At 41.2% G+C, this 20062-nt stretch overlaps 1 protein-coding gene across 1 annotated transcript in view; it reads right to left on the minus strand.

Moving 5' to 3' along the window:
* LOC115133545 (adhesion G protein-coupled receptor L3-like) overlaps window positions 1-20062 on the minus strand; it is a 267932-nt gene that overhangs the window by 137901 nt on the left and 109969 nt on the right. The window contains 1 exon segment of the mRNA XM_065021894.1: window positions 9288-10088. Within this exon segment, the coding sequence (XP_064877966.1) occupies window positions 9288-10088 (801 nt within the window).

Consider the following 20062-nt stretch of genomic DNA (forward strand, 5'->3'; position numbering starts at 1 on the left):
GGTTATCCTGACCTGGACACTATGAGCTATTAGCATGACAATATACCTTTACCAACACTTCTCTGTGTTTTGATACTTTTAATTTAGAATCCTCCAATCCTCTATTTGTAATTATTGGCGGAGAGTCACGTAATATTTTTCAATATACTCTAGGCCTACCATAGACGGCATGAGTCTCACTAGTGTTGTGTAATGTGCTGCTAAAAGTGGTGTAGGTCTTATTTATTTAACCTGTTGCTTCTACTCGGGACGCCTGCGTCCCAACTAGAGCTCAGGAAATGCAAATGCGCTACGCTAAATGCTAATAGTATTAGTTAAAACTCAAAAGTTCATTAAAATACACATGCAGGGTATCGAATTAAAGCTACACTCGTTGTGAATCCAGGCAACAAGTCAGATTTTTAAAATGCTTTTCGGCGAAAGCATGAGAAGCTATTATCTGATAGCATGCAACACCCCAAAAGACCCACAGGGGACGTAAACAAAATAATTAGCATTTCGGCGTTACAAAAACCGCACAATAAAATAGAAAACATTCATTACCTTTCACCATCTTCTTTGTTGGCACTCCTAGATGTCCCATAAACACTATTTGGGTCTTTATTTAGATTAAATTGGTCCATATAAAGCCTAGATATCGTTATATGTAGACTGTGTGATAAACGAAAAAAACATTGTTTCAAAACGTAACGTCATTTTTTAAAATTCAAAAAGTCGATGATAAACTTTCACAAAACACTTCGAAATACGTTTGTAATGCAACTTTAGGTATTAGTAAACGTTAATAAGCGATAAAATTCATCAGGAGGCGATGTAAAGATCATTAGCTGTCCGTCTGGAAAAATGTCCGGCTAGAAACTCAACGAAAATATCCGGTCCTAGACCGGATTAGATACGGTGTCCTGTATGTGTTTGACCAAGAAAAAACTCGAAGGGAAATGACAAGACTCTAGACACCCTGTGGAAGCTGTAGGTACTGCAACCTCAGTCAATTAATTGTGGTTCACGTTTATCAATGGGTTCAAGTAGCGCATGGATATATTTTCCCCATTTTCAGTGATCAGTTTTTCCTGTGCTTTTCGATGTAAATGCCGTTCTGGTAAAGCCACAGCAGTGATTTAACCAGTTTTTTAAACGTCTGAGTGTTTTCTATCCACACAGACTAAGCAAATGCATATACTATATTCCTGGCATGAGTAGCAGGGCGCTGAAATGTTGCGCGATTTTTAACAGAATGTTCAAAAAAGTAGAGGGTCGACTGAAGAGGTTAAAGAGCATCTTGAAGTTAGAAGCAATAGGATTTGATGCAAAAGCCTACAACTATTTTAGCACCGTTTCGCGCTTCTCTGAGACAAGCATGGGGACTGGCCCATTAGATTTTTATTTTCACTGAATCTCCGTTTGGGTATCGGTTATACTACAATTAAACAATTAGGATGTAGAAATGTTATGCTGTTAGTGTAATCTTTATTTAACTTGGCAAGTCAGTTAAGAACAAATTTACAAGGACAGCCTACTCCTTCCTTCCAGTCGGGGAATTGAACCCCGGTCTCCTGCGTGCCCGCATGACACAAGGATTATTTCGCTAAATAGCCCAGTACTGTAGCCTACTCCCGACCGTCACGTTGTACAGTGCCATATTTTCCGTTCCATCCTAACGGAAATCCAGAGGGTTTTTTGTTTTTCTTGGAATAGAAACACCATGATATTAATCAAATTAATTAAGCAACATTTCTTGAAATCAGTCCCATATACTATGTTCTTACAAAAAAGGGTTATAATTTATCTAGTACAGCCACAATTTAAGGCTATCAAATGCTTCTCAAAGATGCCCTCTGGTGGTCAAACTAGCACTAACGGTACAAGTGGTTGACACTTAAATAACGTGCCATAGAATTCTGCGGCACCATGCAAGCTGTGCTGCAGTAACTGTTTTAAAGTTACCATTGGCCTCATGGTGAAATCCATGAGCGGTTTCCTTCCTCTCCGGCAACTGAGTTAGGAAGGACAACTGTATCTTTGTAGTGACTGGGTTTATTGATACACCATCCAAAGTGTAATTAATAACTCCACCATGCTTAAAGAGATATTACTCAATGTCTGCTTTTTATATTTACCCATCTACAAATAGGTGCCATGCTTTGCGAGGCATTGAAAAACCTACCTGGTCTTTGTGGTTGAATCTGTGTTTGAAATTCACTGCTCGACCTTATTTTACACAGAGTGAGTCCATGCAACTTATTATGTGACCTGTTAAGGTGCTTTTACACCTGCATTGTTTGCTGTTTGGGGTTTTAGGCTGGGTTTCTGTACAGCACTTTGAGATATCAGCTGATGTACGAAGGGCTATATAAATAAATTTGATTTGATTTGATTTGAGCACATTTTTACACCTAAACATATTTAGGCTTGCCATTACAAAGGGGTTGAATACTTATTGACTCAAGACATTTCAGCTTTTCATGCTTTATTAATTAGTAAACATTTCGAAAAACACAATTCCACTTTGACATTATATGGAGCGTTGTGTGTGAGCCAGTGACACAAAAACATCAATTTAATCTATTTTAAATTCAGGCTGTAAAACAACAAAATGAGGAAAAAGTCAAGGGGTGTGAGTACTTTCTGAAGGCACTGTATGTGCTCTCGCTCGCTCACTCGCTCACTCACACACTCACACACACCTCCCCCTACCACCCACCCACACACACCCACACACACCAAGCAGGCACCAGTAGCAGGTGTCTGAGCCTAAGGCAGGGTAAATTCTCTCAAGTGACTGCCTGCACTAAGTAGGCTTGTGGACTTTCTCCTCCTCTGCTCACTGTGGCAGATTAGTATTAGTGAGACAGCCTGAATGTCCAGCTGAATTCATACAGACTCCTGTTTTCCTCTTTCATTATCTTTAGATCGTTCAATCTGTCATTTTACTATTAATGGCAAGTCTGCTATTTCAAACCTACACGTATCCATGAGAAATAGATTCACATGAACATTTAAGTGTTCCCATATTACAGTATATTGTTAATTCTTGTCTGCTCCCCCCCCAACTCTTCTCCCTCAGATTTGTATTTTGCTTGGTGGAGTGGGCTTATAAAATAAAACTGTCAGAGACATAAAAACAGGCCTCCCTCTTTCTTCCACTTTCATATTTCCTTATTTATTGGCAATTTTCCCCCCCAAAAATTGCATGCCCCTTTGTAAAAGAAGACTTCTCAAAGACTTCTTCTCGTTCTCAAATTGTATTGAAAGAAAATGCCAGGTGAGGGCAAGGAGATGTGGGCTTTTAATGTTGGGAGGGTTTGCATTTCATTTTTCAATCAAATTCAGTAAAACACATGGTTTGAATGGAGTAGTTTTGGATGTATCATCTATCCTCGATCTGTTCTCTGGATAGATTGAGGTATCGGTTCTCCAAGGGCAATTATAAACTGGGTGGTTCGAACCCTGAATGCTGATTGGCTGAAAGCCATGGTATATCAGACCATATACCACGGGTATGACAAAACATTTTTACTGTTCTAATTACGTTGGTAACCAGTTTATTATAGCAATAAGGCACCTCATGGGTTTGTGGAATATGGCCAATATACCACACCTAAAGGCTGTATCCAGGCACTCCGCGTTGCGCATAAGAACAGCTCATAGCCGTTGTATATTGGCCGTATACCACACCCCCTCGTGCCTTATTGCTAAATGATGCTCTTATAACTAATTGTTGATAATCGTACCACTGCCTTGCCTACAGACATACAAATTATATCCCCTAAGCATTTGGATTATTTTCAATTTGTACAGTTTCATTCTTCTTCTATTTTTAACCCCTTCTCCCCAATTTTGTGGTATCCAAATGGTAGTTGCAGTGATGGGATAAGACTGTAAATCCTGTACGGACTCGGGAGAGGTGAAGGTCGAGAGCCGTGTGTTCTCCGAAACACAACCCAACCAAGCCGCACTGCTTCTTGACACAATGCCCACTTAACCCGGAAGCCAGCCGCACCAATGTGTCAGAGGAAACACTGTACACCTGGCGACCACGTCAGTGTGCGCGGCCCACCACAGGAGTTGCTAGAGCGCGATGGGGCATGGACATTCCTGCCGGCCAAACCCTCCCCTAACCCGGACAACGCTGGGCCAATTGTGCGCCGCCCCATGGGTCTTCCGGTCACGACACAGCCTGGACTCGAACCCAGAATCTCTAACGGCACACTTAGAAAGCTGCGCCAAAGTTTCATTCTTAAGTATGTAACATGGAATACAATGACATGTCTAGCAGCAACATTTCTGCAATATATTTGTACTATTTCCACAACATTTGATGGAATAAACATCAGTTATACAGCATATATACAGTAGCCAGAGAAGTTCTCGTCATCTTATTTCGTTGCTGTTTTTTTAGCTTTAATTAACGAGGCAAGTCAGTTAAGAACACATTCTTATTTTCAATGATGGCCTAGGGACAGTGGATTAACTGCCTTGTTCTGGGGCAGAATGACAGATTTTCACCTCGTCAGCTCAGGGATTCAATCTTGCAACCTTTCGATTACTAGTCCAACGCTCTAACCACTAGGCTACCTGCCGCCCCATCTTATTTAGTTTCATCCACCAACCAATCAGAAACAATGCACACCTACTGTATGCATCACAATTCATCATATAAGACTATGCACCCAACCACCTCCGCGAATCAAGCCCATAATTCCCAGAATCCCATGCAAAACACCTGTGCCCATAGCCGCATGGCATGGCGTGCTGAGCTAAGACCCAGCTGTGGGCATTGACATGACTCCCCTGCTCCATTTCCCATGCTCCATCGCCACAGCAGCTCATGCGTCGCGTGCCTATGGGGGTTTGGGAGGCGGGGTAGAGGTGGTACAGAGCCTGTGTGGTGGGAATCTTATGCAACATCACCTCGCCTGTGGTGTTAGCTCCCTGTGATTACATCATCAGTGTTCTGGTCAGGGAGAGAGCATATCCTGTGCGTATGTATGTCACCCTCATGTGTATGTATTCGCTGCCGTAAGGTACAGGTGAGGTTGACTGGTCAATTGTGTTGCGCAACAGCTGTAGCAAGGCATTTCATGGAAAGTCCGCAAATGAACTGAATCCATTTGAGATGCAGTACCTGAAGTGTGATGACGGCTAACGCATAATATCAACTCGGACATGAATCCATACGGATCAATTTGATGATGACCAAATACATCAAAAATCCCATCCCGGAACCAAATAATGCACGTCAATTTACATATTGACCCATCTATTGTGCGTCATTCACTCCAGATCAGTCTGTTTATCTGGCGCCGTTTGTCTCGGACACTTCATCCATCTACTTTATCTATCAGTTAACTGGATTTATCAACTGTGTCCGTTGCTCTCTTTTCCCCCCTCTACCTTCCTATCCTCTGTCAGCAGCCTCCTTGCTCGCTCGTTTGGAGGTCAGCCCATTCCGCACCTTGGGATACTGAACTGATACTCCCTGGAGACTGAAAGGTTCATTACTCTATGCGAGAGAGGGGGGGGGGGGGGGTGTTTGTGTACGTGTGGGGAGGAGTGAAACCAAAGTTGGCAGAGCGTCGCTAGGTAATGTTATGCAGCTTGCCTCCCAAATGCATGTAAAAGCATGGCTTGATACACTGTCATTTAATAAGGCAAGCGGCTAACAAGTGTTGTTTTTGCTTAAAAGGAAAGGTTCCCCCATTTTGAATTGTATTTTATTTTTGTGCAACTCTGAGTGATGTTCTATCGATTCCCTGGGTCATTACTTGTTTTCATATGTATCGGAGTTATTGACGTTCACGCAGGCAGAAATCCGGCCAGTATGACATAGCACAGTGATAAAGTCGTTCTTCCTACACTGGATGTTAATAAAAATACGTCTTCTAGATGGCAAAAACGTTTATCATACATATCAGATTTCAATACTGGCTGATGTCATAACTCGGGAGGATGTCTCCTCTCGAATGAGCCATTAATCATATTTTTGCAATATTCCTACCTCGAGAAATGTGTAATTTAACGGAGGGTCTAGCACATTTTTCTTATTTGTCTGCCTCTTTAGTCCAGGGTGCATCGCATGGTGCCCTTGCCAGATATATTATAGAAAGGAGATAGGAATCCAATGAATGAAGTAGCATTAAGCAATCCAATGAATGAAGTAACATATAATGCCCAACCCAGCAGACTGTAGACCAATCGTGTTCACGTTGTCATGCTACGTCACACGGTTGCTAAGCTAATCGTCATGCAATCCCTTCTCAAAGTCAAATCATTCAAATCAAATTGTATGTGTCACATGCGCCGAATACAACACCTTACCGTGAAATACTTACTTACAAGCCCTTAACCAACAATGCAGTTCAGTGTATATGTTAAGAAACGTGCCCATTTTTCTTGTACGTCACGATTCCAAAGCTATACGATATTACAGATAGCAAGTTAATTCTCACATCTTGGAAAGGTTTTGTAAAACATTGTTTACATTTTTTAATAATTTCACATTCGTGCTAATGTTGCGTGTTTGAGTTAGCACCCAAAGCATTGATGTAGGATGGGCAACGTTTACCATTGCCTCAAAAGTATATCTGCCGTTGCAAATGTCAAACTCCACTCTGTGAAGAACATTGATCTGCAGGTTGAACATGGTGAGATTGTAGACTCCTAAATTGATGTTAAAAAATAAAATAAAATAAAAATCGCCTTAACTGCACTAACTAGCTGCTTCCCATGCTGATATGTATTACTATGTGTAGCTACGTTTGCTAGCTAGACAGCAAGCCCATAGCGAGAGATGCATTGTGGATTTTGTAATAAACTTGATCTGCAACAGATTTCCACAATGATTTTCTATGTTGCTACCAACTTTACTATAATGCCAAAATGAAACATTTGTTCACAAAAAATATTGTTCTCAGTGTTATTTAAATTAAATGAATGAGGGTGGATTTTTCCTTTAAGCAACAACAGGGGAAGCAATTATGTGTAGCGCCTATGTGTAAACCCTATGGTTGTGTGAAGTGAAACCTCTAGGGTCAGGCATAAGTCAAATCACATAACAGAACTCTGCTGTCTTTGATGTCTAGACTAGGTTGGATATAGGCAATTCCACAGTAACAGAGTGATGCAAAGACAAATACTTTCCCTTTGAAATGTATGCCAAACAAAAACAAAAATGATTGCAAAGTTAAACCATACAACGTGCACAAAGACTACTTTTAACAATTTCCACAGAACAAAAAAAACATTTACATTTGCTAACAGAATGACGGTTTGTGTAGCCCCTATGGGTTGTGGGAAGTGAAACCTCTAGGGTCAGGCATACGTGAAGTCACATAACAGAACTCCGCTGCCTTACCCGCAGATCATGAAGGAGTTGGACGCCGAGGGCTTGTCATAAGCATTTGCGTAGTTGACCCACAGGCCGTTCTCATCTTTTTTTTATTTTTGCCTTTCTTTAACTAGGCAAGTCAGTTAAGAACAAATTCTTATTTTCAATGACGGCCTAGGAACAGTGGGTTAACTGTCTGTTCAGGGGGTTTGAACTTGCAACCTTCCGGTTACTAGTCCAACGCTCTAACCACTAGGCTACCCTGCCGCCCCATGTCTACGTTGAGATCTGAGATCAATGTCTGAATTGCCGCCCCAGCGGTGCGAAGAGGTGTTGTGGTAGTTGGCGTTGATGGCCTCGTCCGCTCTTGATGCACGTGTGCAGGTGGTCGAACTTGAGGATGTTGTGCTTGCGCTCCTACAACGCGGTGAGGTAGTTTGTACGTGGTCTCCCCACTCTTGACACGCAGGTCAAACTTGACAATGGTGTGCATGCAAAAACGTCAATCATTGGTTTTTGTTTGACATATATTTTAAAGTGAAACATCTGAGTCTCAGCAACAGACTGTGGAATTGCCGATATGCATTTCAGCTGAGATTCTGGGAAAAAAGTAATTTCATTTAAAAACTGCAGGTGACCTACATGTACATATTACCTCAATTAACCTGTGCCCCCGCACCGGTACCCCCTGTATATAGCCTTGCTGCTATTTTACTGCTGCTCTTTAATTATTATGTATATATTTATTTTTTTAATCTTGAAACACTTATTTTTCTTAAAACTGCATTGTTGGTTAAGGGCTTATAAGTAAGCATTTCACTGTCTACTACACCTGTTGTATTCGACACGTGACAAATAAAATGTCATTTGATTTGATTTCCACCAGTGAGGATGGTAAAGACTTCACAGCCAAATAACACGTGACACTTCAGACCAGGCTGTTAATGAGCCAGCGCAAAGAATTACCTTGGCATGTCAAAACTATTTTGGGTAGGCTTGATGACTACTTTTAAAGAAGGAGCATCGGAGGGAAGAATTTGAACTTTTTCTTAAAAATGGTTATGGCAAGTTTAATGAGAGCAGTCATCCGTCTTTACAAAGGTGACAGGTACCGTAAGAGAGAGACAGACAAACTTTGAGAACAGACTAAAAAGGTAAACAAACAACTCTTGTAGTTCTATTAACCTTCTGTCAGAATTATATAGAAAGTAATGTCATATCTAATAAACAGCAGAAACTAGGGATAACAATTATCCAGAAATACAATCCCCGCGAGAAAAAAATAACTAACCAATCACGTGACCGCAAACAAATTATTTCGTTTTTTGAACGCAAATCCTATTTTTCTCAGACAGTTCAAATGTCTTGTAAAACAACAATGTGACTGCAGTTATTACACTTTCCCACAGCTGGTGTGTGGTTTGCTTGTTTTTTTCTCTCATACGAGGGGTTTAATTAAAAGGCAAAAGGAGGATGACACATTGAGGTGTCATATTCCATAGCTAATTATCACCAACCCATACACACGCAATAGTGCTAACGTGTAACAATACACATACTTCCACTTCATTTACTCTGCTCTTTACTCTCCAATTAATAAAGCCCACCAATCATAATGTCAAACAAGCTAGGAACATGACAACTGACACTCGTATGCCATGAGTATGAAAGTGAAGCCATTTGTATTAAATTACACTTATCGCAACACTGAAATGTGCTAAAATGGGCACATCCTGAACAGTGTTTCACTGACTTAGAGTAAAGACCTTTGAGAAAAGGTTAACAAACCATATGTCTTCTATCCACGCACTGTAGCCTCAACAACCTCCTTTTCTCTTCTCCTGACAGCAAAACGACTGCAAGCACTAATAACGTCTACCAAAGATACCAACATCTCTCTGAATTACCAACAAGCTAGTGAAAGACATGAAACAGAAGAAATAAGAATATGTGGGCGTACCTGGTCTACCGTCCAAAGCACCAAAGTCCAGCGAGTACTTGACCACGTGGTAATTGTTCCACACGTACAGGAGGTTGTCACGCGGGTTGTAATCCACGGCGGCAATGTACTGGTACGAGTTGGGGAAGGGGATGTCCAGGAAGCCATCTTTACTCAGCTCCGTGTTGTAGATATAGTCAATCTTGTTCCCTGTTGCCTCGTTGTCGTCGTCTTCATATACCGACTTCACCACATAGAGAATCCCGCAGATCATGAAGGAGTTGGAGGCCGAGCGCTTGTCATAGGCGGTGTCCCAGGTTCCTTCCACGCGGAGGGTGTAGGGGTTGAGCTGGCTGATGACGATGCGCCCGTTGTTTTGCTCCGTGGCGTAGATGACCCACAGGCCGTTCTCGTCTACAGCGAGATCGATGTCCGACTTGCCGCCCCAGCGGTACGGCGAGGTGTCGTGGTAGTTGGCGTTGGCGATGATGGCCTCGCCGCTCTTGATGCGCGTGCGCAGGTCAAACTTGACGATGTTGCGCGTGCGCTCCTTGTTGAAGAACAGAGCGCCGTCGTATACTACAAAGCCTGTACCGTCGACACGGTGCGGTAGTTTGTATGTGGTCGTGGGTCGCCCGGCGATGAAGTCCTCTTTGGAGGAGTACTCGGTCAGCGTGTCCGTGCGGTATGGCGTCCAGGGCATGTAGTAGATCTTGTCGGAGGCCTGGAGGGGGTCTTTACACCAGGCACCGGATTGGTGGTCCGACTCAAAGAGGTGTTCGCTCTGGTACACCCCTCGCAGCAAGCCGGGGCACAGGAATACTGAGGAGCCAAAATGGAGGAAAGACAATGCAGAGAGTTACTTTGGCATGAATGGGACATCAGTATTGGACTACTGCAACTAGAAGGACAAAGAAGGAAATCACCTCGACTTAAATGATCAAGACATTAACAAAGTTTACAATGCGTTAGCTTTAATACCTTGTATTGCTTTATGAATGTTCAATAACAAATAGAACAGAGAAAATACAGTGAGCTCCAAAAGTATTGGGGCAGTGACACATTTGTTGTTGGTTTTGGCTCTGTACTCCAGCACTTTGGATTTGAAATGATACAATGACTGCAGACTGTTATCGGCAGGTAGCCTAGTGTTTAGAGCTTTGGGCCAGTAATCGAAAGTTTGCTAAATCGAATCCCTGAGCTAACAAGGTAAGAATCTGTCGCTCAGCGCATGAACAAGGCAGTTAACCAACTGTTCCTAGGCCGTCATTGTAAATAAGAATTTGTTCTTAACTGACTTGCCTATTTAAATTAAGGTTAAATATATATATTTTCTTAATAAAATAACATTTGAGGGCATGTTCATCCATATCGGGTGAACCATTACAGCAACTCTTGTACATAGTCCCTTAATTTTAGGAGACCAAAAGTCTTGGGACAAATGTATTTATTTATTAGTCAAAAGTTTAGTATTTGGTTCCATGTTCCTAGTACGCAATAATTACATCAAGCTTGTGACTCTACAAACTTGTTGGATGCATTTGCTGTTTGTTCTGGTTGCGTTTCATATCATTTTGTGCCCATTAGAAGCAAATGCTAAATAATGTATTGTGTCATTTTGGAGTCACTTGTATTGTAAATAAGTTTTCTAAACACTACTACATTAATGTGGATGCTACCATGGTTACGGATATGAATGAATCGTGAATGATACTTATGCCACTGATTAAAATTCACGATTCATTCAGGATTATAGCATCCACATTAATGTAGACATAAGTAGAAACATATTCTATTCTTATTCACAACGTGACATATACAAAGTGACAACAAAATGACACTACATTATTTACCATTCATTTCTATTGGGCACAAAGTGATCTGAAACACAACCAAAACAGAAAATGCATAAGTCACAAGCTTGATGTAGTCATGCATGCTATGAATATGGGACCAATTATTTACATTTTACAACTTTAATAGACAAGTTAATTTTTCCCAATGCCTTTAGTCCCCTAAAATTGGGGTGATTATGTAAAAATCACAGCCAAAGTCCAGAGCCAAAACAACAACATTTTGTCACTATCCCAATACATGGAGCTCACTGTAGCTGTCAATGTTGATTAAATACATAAAAAACTAAGTTTGAGGCTAACATAATTTTGCAACATACACAGACACATGTACATACACACACAATGATTTCTCATTACACCAGCTATCCACATAATTACAAAAGGCATGTAATTAGTGCCAAAATCAATGTAATACAAAAAGCAATACATTCCCATCCACTTATTGCATCCATCCCATCTCCTCCGAGCTATCAGTGGTTAAGGAATAACATTAACATGGACGTCTAATACAACAACAAAACATTAAAAGATTTTGATAAATAGTGCAAGCATAATTATTGGCAGCTGGGGCCCGGGAACACAACAATGACTATCAATATTAATACATGAGAATATTTTTTTCATTACTTCGGACGCTGGAGATATCTTCGATCTGTGACATTATGATTTAAAATGCATCTGCGTTCTAAACTAATTATACCCTAACTGGTTTGTACTCAAATCTTATGAAGCGATGCAGCGTATGAGTCGATAGTGTGCATCCCTTGCCGAAGGTGATTCTGTTTCAAGATCGATTAATCCTGGACCGCCGACTGAGTAAATTTCAAGTTGGCCATCTTGATAAAAAGATTACATTTGAATTTAAATCCTACTCATACGAATGTAATACACGGAGCACGTAATTTATTCGGACTACAACAAAACACAGGTTTATCTAAAGGGGAGCAATGACAGTGTCTCTTGAATTTATATTTTTTTAGATTTACTTATTCTCTCTAAAACCCTCTAATACCATTTATATGATAACATATATAATCTTATTCCATTTAACATGCAACAAAAACACAGATACTGTTAAAAGTAGAGATAAGGTTTGAAATAGGTCTATACTTTTAAAAAGAGTGATTTGACCATAGCATGTGATACTGATTCTAAGAGCAGCGCTGGTGTCAAGCGCTAGACGAAAGCAACAAAGCATTAAGATAACCAACTTGGGTGGAAGTGGTTAGGCTAAGATTCAGGGTGCGGTACACGAACAATAACAAAAACAGAACGCGTGCGAAAGCTTCTATGATTCTGACGGACGAGGAAGCGGACACAGTCGGTGACAGGTTCTTCCCGGGGATTTGGGCGGAGGTGAAAGCAGTGTGCTCGGAGAAGAAAAACAAGCCTTACTCCTCTGTAACCTCTTAAGATTAAACATGTTATCTACTTGCATGTGAATAATATATGGTGGTTCCAGCCGTCGACAGCACGCGTCCCTTGGCACGCATCTAGAAAAGCACAAAAATGCTAAGAGGGTCTCTACGGTTTAAGAAGGCTTTTGAAATCTAATGTGCCCGGTCGGTATTCCTCTACTGACAGGACAGAAACTGGGCTGGGTGCGTCCCATATCACACACTGATCCAAATGTAAGCTCTGGTTGAAAGTAATGCACTATATAGGGAGGAGGATGTCATTTGGGACGTACGTAGAGCTTTTGAGGAGGCTGTTAGAAATGGATCCCAACACCCCAGACAAGGAGGTAAGTGACAGTGAAGGTTATTAGAAAGGAAACAAGGAATTAACAAGTGGCGGCGAGAGAAAACATGACTTAACGATAATAATTGGTGATAATTACAAGCGTTCATTGGTCAGATATGCTCCTCTTTGCTTCAATTACCGACATTTGCATCATCTAGCTATTTAGCGGGAACTCTACTGTGAACAACTGCAAATGACTGATTCAGTGGTTAAACTAGGGTACTACATAGCATAGGTGGTAGACAGCAGTTGAAACCACAGAGATCTTATGAAGCCTATATGATCCTATATGTATACTGAACAAAAATATAAACGCAACATGCAACAATTTCTATGATTTTACTGAGTTACAGTTCATATAAGGAAACCCATCAATTGAGATAAATTCATTAGGGCCTTGTATATGGATTTCACATGACTGGGCAGGGGTGCAGACATGGCTGGGCCTGGGAGGGCATAGGCCCAACCACTTGAGAGCCAGATGGAGGTCATAGGCTGGCATGGTTACATGTGATCTGCGTTTGTGAGTCCGGTTGGACATACTGCCAAATTCTCTAAAACAATGATGGAGGCAGCTTATGGTAGAGAAATGAACATTGCATTTTCTGGCAACAGCTCTGGTGGACATTCCTGCAGTCAGCATGCCAATTGCACGCTCCCTAAAAACTTGAGACATCTGTGGCATTGTGTTGTGTGACAAAACAGCACATTTTAGAGTGGCTGTTTAATTGTCCCCAGCACAAGGTGCACCTGTGTAATGGCCATGCTGTTTAATCAGCTTCTTGCTATGCCACACTTGTTAGGTGGATGGAATATCTTGGCAAAAGAGAAATGCTCACAAACAGGAATGTAAACACATTTGTGAAAAATAAGCTTTTTGTGCGTATGGAACACTTCTGGGATATTTTATTTCAGCTCATGAAACATGGGACCAACACTACACATGTTGTGTTTATATTTTTGTTCAGTATAATTCTATGGTTAAAACATAACCTGGTCTCAGAGCATTTCATGTTATTCTGTATGGAAATCCGAGGCACTCGATTTACTATATATAATATGTTACGTTTCGTATGGTATGTATTCATTTGTGGATGTCCATAACCCATTTCATATGATATGTTATGAATTACAAGTCGTATTATATGTTTTTGCAAAACGCACAATATGTTACGAATTTGCTAAACGTGTGATATATTACGAAATCGAGCTGGCTCGCTAACGTTAGCTAAGCTAGGGGTTAGGGTTACGTTTAGGAGTTCGGTTAAAGGGTTAAGTTTAGGGTTAGGGGAAGAGTTAGTTAAAATGGTTATGGTTAGGGGAAGGGTTAGCTAACATGCTAAATTGTTTTAAACAGATATAAAGTAGTAAGCAGTGGAACAGTTGCTAATTAGCTAAAATTGTCCGTGATGAGATTTGAACTCGCAACCAGCCTACTTTCAATAGTTTTTGCCTTAAGTAACCATTGGTCGTATGTAACCATACCAAATATAACATATCATACTAAATTGAGTGTCTCGGATTTACGTAGTCTACCGGTCCAAAATGTTAAAAGATTCTAATCTTTTTCTTTATTTTTACTATTTTCTACATTGTAGAATAATAGTGAAGACATCAAAACTATGAAATAACACATATGGAATCATGTAGTAACCAAAAAAAAAGTGTTAAACAAATCAAAATATATTTTATATTTGAGATTCTTCAAAGTAGCCACCCTTTGCCTTCATGACAGCTTGGCACACTCTTGGCATTCTCTCAACCAGCTTCACCTGGAATGCTTTCCCAACAGTATTGAAGGAGTTTCCACACATGCTGAGCACTTGTTGACTGCTTTTCCTTCACTCTGCGGTCCGACTCATCCAAAACCATCTTAATTTGGTTGAGGTCGGGGGATTGTGGAGGCCCGGTCATCTGATGCAGCACTCCATCACTCTCCTTCTTGGTAAAATAGCCCTTACACCCTTACACAGCCTGGAGGTTTGTTGTGTCATTGTCCTGTTGAAAAACAAATGACATGCCACTAAGCCCAAATCAGATGGGATGGTGTATTGCTGCTGAATGCTGTGGTAGACATGCTGGATAAGTGTGCCTTGAATTCAAAATCACAGACAGTGTCACCAGTAAAGCACCCCCACACCATAACACCTCCTCCTCCATGCTTTACGGTGGGAAATACACATGCAGAGATCATCCATTCATGAGGCACACCGCGCCTCACAAATACATAGTGGTTGGAACCAAAAATCACCAATTTAGAATCCAGACCAAAGCACATAACTTCCACTTCCAATGGTCTAATTTCCATTGATCGTGTTTCTCTGCCAACGCATGTCTCTTCTTATTGGTGTCCTTTAGTTGTGGTTTCTTTGAAGCAATTTGACCATGAAGGACTCCTCTGAGTAGTTGGGGTCTTCCATTCCTGTGGCGGTCCTCATGAGAGCCAGTTTCATCATAGCACTTGATGGTTTTTGCGACGGCACTTTCAAAGTTCTTGAAATTTTCTGGATTGACTGACCTTCATGTCTTAATGTAATGATGGACTGTAATTTCTCTTTGCTTATTTCAGCTGTTCTTGCCATAATATGAACTTGGTCTTTTACCAAATAGGGTAATCTTCTATACACCCCCCACCTACCTTGTCACAACACAACTGATTGCTCAAACGCAATAAAATAAATTCCACAAATTAACATTTTACAAGGCACACATGTTCATTGAAATGCATTCCAGGAGGCATCCTCATGAAGCTGGTTGAGATAATTCCAAAAGTGTGCAAAGTTGTCATCAAGGCAAAGGGTGGCAATTTGAAGAATATCAAATACATTTTTATTTGTTTCCACACTTTTTTGGACACTACATGATTCCATATGTGTCATTTCATAGTTTTCAGGTCTTCACTATTATTCTACGATGTAGAAAATAGTAAAAAAATAAAGAAAGAACCTTGAATGAGTAGATGTTCTAAAACTTTTGACTGGTAGTATACATACTAATATGAAATGCTCTGAGGCCAGGTTGTGAAAAGGTTATAGCTCAACATAACATTTTAGCCAAAGACATTTTATGCGAGTGTCAAAATGTTGATGTGGATATTGGTTCTATCGGTGCGCCCTGAACTTAAACATGACTTGATTTCTCAAGGGCCAGGGCCAAAACATAAAAACAACAACTACTTCCACCAAACCGGGTCTCGGGCTCAGGTACAGTAGTAGACTATCATGTACTATCAAATATATTAACGTATGGGTGTCTTAGTACATTCTGCCATATTGACTGTGAGTCACTGAAGGTTACAGCATGTTAGGCCTATAATCTGAAATTCTGACAGTTTATTGAGCGAGGCTATTGATTGGTGTCCACACATCTGGTTTTTAATATGCTGCTGCTGAGTAACATGAACAAAATAACTTTCAATTACCTCGGAAATAGAATGTTCTGGATATATAAAGATAGTGAATGAAAGATATGGAGTGGGGTGCATGTGAAGTGTATTACGGTAGAAAGATAGGCATCCGTTTTACTATGTTAAGGGACATTTTGACAATGTAAATGCGGTGATATTGTGACTTGTATCTGTACTATTGAAAAATATCTTTGCTTTGCATGAACTTCATAGAATTTCATCATAGGTTCTGTATTCTACAAGTTTCCTTACAAGTGTTGGCAGTGTTTTAGTCTAGATTGATTGACACTAGCGCCTTTTACATAAAAAATAAAAAAATGGAGACCACAATTTCCATCACCAACGATATTACTTGATTTTGGACCACACCTTTTTTATGAGAAAGAACATTACAGACATGGTTATCACTACCAGTAGACAGATTAAATTAGCAGACATGAGAAGGTCATTAAAAAGCAGATGGATAACACAAGAGAAAAGCTGCTATGGCAACCCCCATCACCAAGCAAAGCATGAATCCCAGTGAACTCTAGGTGAAATAAAGGAGTGGGCATTTAGTTACCTTTTTGTTCCACTTCTATTTTAGGCATGAGGAGAGAAAAGAAGAGAGAGAGATACAGAATAGATTAATGATGCGATAATTGGCAAGTTTACCTCAGCAGGTCAAACACATTGGAACAATAGCACAGTGGATCATGAGGTTAGTTAGTAGCAGAGTAGTTGTGACCAAACATTCAATAACACATCTCTGGGAAGGAAATGTGTCACTCGTCACACACAGCCTGTGGGAGAAAAGTGAGATTAAGTAATATCTTTAGAAGCGTGAACACGGCTTTGAAACGACGAGAACTCCAAGTTGGAGGGAGGGAGAGAGAGAGAGAGAGAGAGAGAGAGAGAGAGAGAGAAAACTCTAAATGACTTGTCCAGAAGTTAACTCCAGAGGCGTTCATTAAAAACGGCAGAACATACGGTTGCATTCCATGTAGACTCCTTCAGTCTGGCTGAACGCTCGTTCAGGAGTCACACGAGAGGGAAAACGAGTGCATCATGTGCAGATTGGAAGAACAAAAACACATTTTCTTTAAATTGATAACTGGTGATTTATCACCTGTGGGTTGATAAGGCTATAACAATTAACAGCATATGGCCACCTACATTATAGTGCTAGCAGGAGAGCAGGGACGCAAATGAAATAATTTGTTCATATGGCAAATTCCCTTTGCAGATGCGAAACTGTCGACAACCATCACGAGTAATTGTTGAATCAATCATAACGACAGCAAACAACTGCAAACCTGTGCCTATCTATGCTAGGGAAGCCCGACAGACAGACCAACAATGTCTATGTTTTTGTATGATTCACTTGTGTTACGTATGGATTCATGCTGCTATTCAACCTCCTCATTGTATACACTAATTGTATGGTCTTCTGGTGAGGAGTGGCGGGGACTTTAACGTAGTGGCATGTAAGCCCTGTTCGCCAGCCGTGTGTGTCAAAGCCTGTAATATTACTGTACAGTTTGAATTTGAACTTTATTCAATAATCATTGTTGTAGATGCCTCTAGTCAGTGTATGCTGGAATAGAAGGGCTTGTTTGCTGGTCTAAGACGAGCAAGCAAGTCTAAATGTAATATAAATACCATTGTAGCTAAATGATTGCAGCAATTGTTGCACTTAAAAACTACAATGACTATCTAGACATGTATTTGCTGTAAGTCCCTGTGGTCTGTGCTTCAAAGTTTCCACGAGGTAAAGATCTTGGATCAGCTTCTCCTCCCCCAGTTCTAACTTTAAACATTAGTGAGTGTAATAAGGGACTGCGGTCGAATATGAGCCGGCTGGCTAAAACCGACATTTGCCAAAATGTTGATTAACGTGCACCGTTTCTGTAAAAAATAAAAGTAATAAAGTAAAGTTTAGGGGCAACTTCACCCTACACCCTCTTAGGCCTCACTCCCCCCTATCTGAGATATCTACTGCAGCCGTCATCCTCCACATACAACACCCGTTCTGCCAGTCACAATCTGCTAAAGGTCCCCAAAGCACACACATCCCTGGGTCGCTCGTCATTTCAGTTCGCTGCAGCTGGCGACTGGAACGAGCTGCAACAAAACACTCAAACTGGACAGTTTTATCTCAATTTCTTCATTCAAATACTCAATCATGAATACTATTACTGACAGTTGTGGCTGCTTTGCGTGATGTATTCTTGTCTCTACTTTCTTGCCCTTTGTGCTGTTGTCTGTGCCCAACTATTTTTGTACCCTGTTTTGTGCTGCTTCCATGTTGTGCTGCTGCTATGTTGTGTTGCTACCATGCTGTGTTTTCATGTGTTGCTGCCATGCTATGTTGTTGTCTTAAGTCTTTCTTTGTGTAGTGGTGTGGTGTCTCTTGTCGTGATGCGTGTTTTTTCCTATATTTTTTATTTCATTTATTTTTAATCCCAGCCCCCATCCCCGCAGGAGGCCTTTTGGTAGGCCGTCACTGTAAATAAGAATGTGTTCTTAATTGACCTGCCAAGTTAAATAAAGATTAAATAAATAAACTTAAATAAATACCCCATAAGGTTCTAGTCTACAAGGGGCTGGTTCCCTGGTGGGGTTAACGGCAGGACAGGCATCTGCCGCCATGGGACTGCTCCCCTCCCCTAATGCTAGATCTAATAAAACCAAATTAACCCCAGTTAGCAGGCCAGTTCCTCCTCAAAACTGAGGGGAAGAGAGAGAGGGGGCGGGGCACAGAGTGAGGGAAATGAAAGGGGGAGAGATGAGAGTGAGGCACAGAGAGAGTTAGAAATAAATTAATAAAAACGGAGAGAGGGAAGGAGAGGAAGAGAGTGAAGCACAGAAAGAAAGAAAGTGAGTCAAAACTGGATATTGAGGAAGAGAGAAAGGCACAGAGATACATTGAAGAACAAGAACAAAAGGGGAAGAGAGAGGGGGGGGGCGCGATTGAAAGAGAAGATTTCATTCTGTTTCCAAAAAGACTCATACTGTGCCTGACCACGGACCGTTGATATGGCAACTCAATATATTCTGATCCCTTGTTGTTTCGCCTTGATCTTCACGAAGCGTAGGAATGATCAATTCAGCCATATTTCAGCTACAGTATATCAATGATGACCACAGCTTGAAACTGGGAATGGACGGGCACACAGAACACAAACACCGCGTGTTTGAGGGAATCAGTCAGAGCAAAGGCGAGAACTCATCTTGATTATTGAGGGCTTGTTTCCCCAGATGTTCCAGCATGCTCAACGGAGAATCTCCATCGAAAATGAGTAGTTTGGGGTGCAAGGTGATTTCCAGATCAGTGATTCTGTGCAGCCTGACAGCAATGTAGTTGATCTCAAACAATGATCATTTAACAACACACATTACGAACTGAATCTAGGTAAACAGACAATGTCAACCTCTCACATTAAACTCTTAATCTTCCACCAGACCATTAGCTACCACACAACATAAAGGCAGGGTGTTACTGTATTTTTTTTGAGTGATCGCTAGCGGTTGCGAGGTAGGGTAACGGTCTATAACAAAGCCCGTTAGCGCTTTAAGAGATGGCGAAGCGGGATGGCGAAGCGACGGGCGACCAAGTAGCAGCGGGACACGCCGGGGATCCTCGTCGCAATACGCAGCCACGTCCCGTGGATACACGTTACCCATGTTTCCTGTCATCGCTCGTCAGGACGGAATCTTCTGTGTACGTCCCCAAGGTCAAACATGAAATCTCCTGGGCTATTTGACATTATTTATCTAGCGGCAGCGTGGTTGGGATACTAGCGACGTAG

Source organism: Oncorhynchus nerka, linkage group LG8 (genome assembly GCF_034236695.1).
Source record: "Oncorhynchus nerka isolate Pitt River linkage group LG8, Oner_Uvic_2.0, whole genome shotgun sequence".
In the NCBI taxonomy this organism is placed as follows: domain Eukaryota; kingdom Metazoa; phylum Chordata; class Actinopteri; order Salmoniformes; family Salmonidae; genus Oncorhynchus; species Oncorhynchus nerka.